A 6,000-nucleotide genomic window follows, 5' to 3' on the forward strand; every position below is an offset into this window, starting at 1 on the left:
CAGAGGTGAAGCTTATCAGTGCAGGCAATGAAATTTCTTTGGCAGATGATCCAGCCCTGTGAAAAATGCTTCCACAGGGCACCAGACGGACTGCAACTCACACTGCTTCCAGAATTCAGCATCACCTCTAAAACCCTCCTCCAACTCTTTTTTTTTTTTTTTTCAAATAAGAACCAGGAAAAAGAAGGAAGATAATGATTTCTTAGTATTACACATAAACAGATATAGCTAAATCATAGCACCACTTCTCAGGGAACCAGGCCCGCTTTGGAACAGATACCTGCCCTGGACAAGTGCCAACAGGAAGGGCCAGCAATTAACCTGGCGTCTCCTTCTCTAGGTGGATTCCCACACAGCTAGCAAATTTCAGCCGAAACCCCTCACTCTGTTGAGAGGAATATACTTAATCATCTCAGTATCATCTCAGCTACCCAGAAATAATTTTAAAGGGTAATTTCCAGTCCTCTTCTTTCCAATAAGTCACCCTTCCTCTGGCCTTGTTGGCTACAGAAACTTGACAGTTCCCTTTCAGGCACTTTAACTGCAGCCTTTCAGACAAAATAACAGCCACCATGGGAACCTCCAAGGACTCCAAGCACCAAGGCAGCCTGCTCACACCATTCCCCTACAAGGCACAACAATTGTCTCAGGGAGCTACTTCTTGCTTTCTGGACACCCCAAGATGGGCACCATCAAGTCCTCCAGTCTCCTCCTCTTGCCTGCCCAGTTTCCCGCAACCCGTGCTCCCCCTAGGGCATGGCTCTCTGATCCTGCCAGCCCAAAGGAATCTCGTCCAGAGAAAAAGTTTCCAAGGAAATGAACCAGCTCCACAGATGCCAAGTGAACGTTATTATCTCTTACATCCAGTCACCAAGTCCTGCTATCCACTGTGAAATCTGAAAGCCAGGGCTAAGCCTGGGAAGCTTAGTGAATCAAAGGGATGCTCAAGGGCAGTGGTTACATACTTTCATGCCAGGCTGAAAGGGCAACAGCTTATCTGAATCCTACTGGCCCATATACCTCTACATAGTCCTTACAGACTATAAATTAAAGCGGCCACTTCCCTTTTTTTCCTTTCAATGGAATAGAAAGACCCTGTGCATTACATCCTCCTTGTACTCCCCAGAGTCTGCTAACAAAAAGCCGTGTCTCTCACAGCACCCGCTTGGAGAACAGGGCTCCATAGTGCGGCTTCCTTGCCCATATATTGGTAAAAAGCAGACCACACCGGAAGTATGGATAAGGAAACGCATCTGTATCTGTCTCTGAAGGCAGAATCTCATGAGTGATCATATTTTAATATGAAATTAGCTGCCAACAAAGGCCTAGTAGCTGCACTCAGCTGTGGCAAGCAACTCCTCAGAGACTTCACTGGAATTTTAACTGAGCGACAGTGTTATCAGGAAGTCTGTGAACATCCAACCCCTTGGAAAAAAAAATATATTTATATGCTTATTCTTCAAAATGGAAGAATTCAGTCTTCTAAAATTTCTGGGGAAAAAAAGTTATACCAATTTCAAAAGAAAAAAAGGTACATTTTTATTGAGAACTGATTGGCAGCTTAGCTGCTCCTGCAGCTCCCCTTCTTTACACTCTGGGAAAAAATTGTTTTAGTAATTTTAGATTGCCTATTTCCAGCATTGCTCCATGCCACATTAAAGACCTTATTCATTTCCCATTAGCAAATTTTAGTTAAAATTAACACATAATCATTTTCAATGATCTGGCTTTCAATATATTTGTAAACAAAAATTAATCTCGAATGTAAGACAAGGAAAAGCTTTGGAATTGTTAAAAATCATCCTGACAGAACTAATCAATAAAACCACATTTTTACACCTCTTTTTTTTAATCCAAGAACATTGGGATTGCCAGTTGTACCCCCCATTCCTCAGGATGGCTTCCTTCAATAAGCAGTTGACACAGTTCCCCCAAAACCTTTGGCAATGAGACAAATAAAGGGAAATTGAAGACCTCTAGAATCAATTCAACATTTTAACAGGAGACAGAGGACAACGAACACCAAATGAAAGAAGAATGAGCATCAATCTCAGTATATTGAGAACCAGGCACAAGCAAACCTCTCTCCTCATTCCCTGATATCCTTGCCCTTATGCCAAACCTCAGTTCTTATACCTAGGGCTCCTTGTCAACAGAGAAACGACAGAAATATTACTGTCATTGTTGCTTGTGGGGGATTCAATACAATAAGTAACAGAAAACTTAAATGTAGCTATAAGAGATCTTTAACCAGGGCGAAAAGAAAAAGAGAAGGAAAACCAGAAAGCTGAGAGGAGACGCACAGAGAGAGGCACAGAACAAAGGGTAACATGGGTTTTGTCAGCTGTGGGGAGGGTGCCCCCAGCACGTGTGCACTTGTGGTGCTAACACAGCCGGCACGGTCTGTTTAGCTGCATCAAAGGAGGAGGTAGTCTCCAAACACGTCCAACTGGAAAACACTTCAGATCATCCTTCAGCCTAAATGCTCAGGAGCTGTTTGCTCTGGCCAGTGCAGATGTTACACTGTGGAGCAGAAGTTTTGGACTGTTAAGTGTCTAAATAGAGACACTATTTTCCAGAAAATTTCCACAAATTGTGTTAGTTCTGACATCATGCTTATGTGCAGAGTTTCTCAGGGTTTGATGTGACCTCTCCTTTTTGGTGCTGATTATTAGTTTTAGATGACTCCAAAGGCTCTCCCTTATAAGGAATATACCTAGGGAATTAAAATGAAGTCACTTTAATCAATTATGAAGTGCTGATATGCAAGACTGCATACAACTGACCATATAGTTTATATGTTTGTGGAAAACTGCAAATAAGTACTACTAAGTTACTGACAGACAAACAATTCTATGGCTCTGTTTCACTGAAAAAAAAAGCATAATAGGCTAAAACATAAATAATGTCCTAAGACGCCTCGTCAATTTAATATTCTGGTAGTCTTATGCTACTGCACATAAAACATGAAGAAAAGCTACATAAGATCAAAAGAGGCTCAGCTAGCTTTAAATATAAGGACTAGGTGCTCTTGCAAGGAGCAAATCTTATGTTAAAAGAGATTGTGCTTCATCAAAAAGCAAGCAGCTGGAGTGCTCTAAATCCCAGCCACTTCATCTGACAGAAGTGCTGTACAGTATCGGATCACACCCTGCTCCACCCAAAGCCCTGCTCTTTGTGCTTTCCAATACAGAGTCATGACGCCAGGCTTTGTAAAACTCTCTTCTGTGCCACTCAGCGTGATACACACTGTTTATTTTCTATATGGATGAGTATCAACATTAATTTCTATGTACAATTTGAGCCATTGTACTTACTCTTCTCTCACTGCAGGATCAGGGCTAAATATTACATAAAACTATCATCTCATTCAGAAAGTCCTAACTTTAACTTTTGTTCAACCTTGGAGGTAGAGCATAAAGGAGCATACAAGCATACAAGATCCAGAACAAAGCATCACCTTTTGTTCAAAATTCTGTTTCCCTCTCAAGCTGTGTCATAGTTAATATCGAGCACACCTGTAACTTGGAGATAGTTTCACAAGTTTAGAAAATTGTATTTTTTATAATAAACCAAAGAATCTGGAAAGTGAAATGGCATCCCAAGATCTTCGGTCTATTATCTAGCAGCACTTGGATTCCTTGAGGCTTAAAGGCCACAGCTGAGCTGTACCGGATACTGCACTACTACAGAGCAGAAGTCCCTGTCCAAAAGGGTGAGACAAAGATTAAAAACACCAGAGTTAGAAGTTTAGAGTAACAAAGTATTAAACTCTCTAATGAAATAATTGCAAAAAACTAGTGTTTCCAGAACAGAAACATGAGAGAATTCCTTTCCAGCCATCAGACAAGAAACCCCAGAAGTATTTTCAGCTGTTGCTTTAGGGCACTGCCCCACTGCATGACGTTCTTCAACACAGCATCTATATTCCACGATTTTATGTGGAAATTTTAACTTCTTATACACTATGCATTCTGAACTCTGCACTTTTCAGGCAGCACTAAATGTATTTGCAGGGCATTCGGCCTCCATATAAATCTTTCCTGGAAATGTGCTTAAAATAAAGGAAAACACTACTTTTGCAAACTATGATGTCATCTCCCTTTTCAGCAAGTGCCTTCCACAACCTACTTCAGCACATCCTTTCCGTAACGCACGTTACGTCGCTTGCGAATCTTTTTGAGAGCAGCGACTCAAAAGTTTGATTTAGAAGACATTCCTTTGCTGCACCACATATATAGAAAACGCATACGCGTAGCAAGGGGCAGACTGCACGCAGAATATGTAGACATAAATACCAAAACACAGCAGCGGGGCGTTCATTAACAGTTTCTGGAAAGAAACTCTTCGCTGCCAGCGAAGTTCCCCGCCGGCGGCAACGCTGTCCTGGCCACGCGTGAGGAGGCCGGGAGACGCGCATTACCGGGGTATCCCCCTTTTCCCCCGCCTGTCCCCTTTCTTCGCTTAGCCCCTGGCACGGGTTTCCCAGGAAGTTTAGGGCACCTCGCGTCAGCCGGGCGCCTCCCGGGGCGGCGGCCGCCCGTGCGGCACAGGGCGCTCAGGGACCCGGCGGGGCTGCCCTCGGCGGGGCGGGCCGGGCCGGGACGCCCCGCGCCCGGGGCCACTCACGGCCCCGCGGGGGCCCGGCCGCCCCCGAGCCCCCTCACCACCCGGCGGGCCGTCCCGAGGAGGGACCCCGAGGGGGACGGGCGGCCGCTGGCCGTGCGCGGTCCCGCCCGCGGTCGGGCTCCCTCCCCCGCGGCGAGGGGAGCCGGAGCCGGCCCCGGCCCGGGCCCCCGCGCCTCCCCCGCCCGGCTCCTCACCTCCAGACCTGCCCGAGCTGCAGGATGTGGACGAGCGACTGCAGGAGCCAGATGCAGAAGGCGCAGGACGCCGACCTGCCGCCGCCGGCGCGGGGACCGGCGGCGGCGCCGCTGCCGGCGGCGTTGCTGCTGCCGTTGCTGCTGCTGTTGGTGGCGTTGCTCTTGCTGGCGGTGGACGCCTGCCGCTGCGGCGCGCAGGGGCGAGCGGCGTCGATGTCCGCGGCCGCCGAGCCGCTGCTCACCAGCAGCTTGCTCTCGGCGGCGGGGCAGTGCCCGGCGGCGGCGGCGGCGGCGGCGGCGGCGGCGGCGCTGTCCTCGGTGCTGAAGTCGTGCGCGAACCAGCGGAAGCTGAAGACCTGCACGGAGAGGGAGCCCAGCAGCACGAAGAAGAGGGTGAGCCCGAACCACCAGCGCTGGCCCCGCAGGTAGTAGTCGACCGCCAGCCAGATGTCGGTGCCCACGTCCGCGAAGTACACGGCCAGGGCGGCCAGGATCCAGAGGCAGTCCCACAGCGAGTAGCGCCGCTGCTCCCTGCCCAGCCGCAGGCACAAGGAGGACGAGCCCCCGCCCGAGCCCCGGGAGCCCCCGCCGCCGTCGCCTCCTCTGCCGCCGCCGCCGCCGCCGCAGCAGCAGCAGCAGCGGGAGCCGCCGCCCGAGCCGTCCCCGCCGCCGCTGCCGCTGCAGCACCCGCCCCCGGGCGCCTCGTCGTCGTCGCTGCCGCCGCCCGGCCCGGCGCCGGCGGGCAGCCCCGGGGCCAGCGCCTGCACGGAGCCCGAGTGCTCGGAGTTCTGCAGCGGCGTGAACGCCACCTCGCCGCCCTTCTTCATCTTCCGCCGCCCGTCCGACTTCGCGGCCATGATGCCTCCCTCAGCCCCGCCGGAGAGCGAGCGGGAGCAGCGAGCGCTCCTTTATCCCGCGCCTCCCCCTGCTCCTCCTCCTCCGCCTCCTGCCTCCTGCCTCCCGCCCTCCGCCGCCGCAGCCGCCGCGGACCCGCCGCTCCCCGCGTCCCCTGTCCCCCGCTCCGCGCCGGGCTGCGCGCCCGCGGGCGGCTCCTCCGCGGCGGCCGCGCCCGCAGCGCCGCCTGCCTGCGGGGAGCCGCGCTCAGCCCGCCCGCCCCGCCGCCGCCGCCGCCGCCTCCGCGGGGGCCAGCGGTGCCGGGGCCGCCGCCGCGCTCTGC

The 6,000-nt window shown here is 51.7% G+C and overlaps 1 protein-coding gene across 1 annotated transcript in view; it reads right to left on the bottom strand.

The window, feature by feature from the left end:
• XKR4 (XK related 4) overlaps positions 1 to 5,680 on the bottom strand; it is a 230,852-nt gene extending 225,172 nt beyond the window's left edge. The window contains exon 1 of the mRNA XM_050892850.1: positions 4,824 to 5,680. Within this exon, the coding sequence (XP_050748807.1) occupies positions 4,824 to 5,680 (857 nt within the window). The remainder of the gene's footprint in view (positions 1 to 4,823) is intronic.
• Between the last annotated feature and the right edge of the window lie 320 nt (positions 5,681 to 6,000).

The sequence above is a fragment of the Gymnogyps californianus genome, chromosome 2 (assembly GCF_018139145.2).
Source record: "Gymnogyps californianus isolate 813 chromosome 2, ASM1813914v2, whole genome shotgun sequence".
In the NCBI taxonomy this organism is placed as follows: domain Eukaryota; kingdom Metazoa; phylum Chordata; class Aves; order Accipitriformes; family Cathartidae; genus Gymnogyps; species Gymnogyps californianus.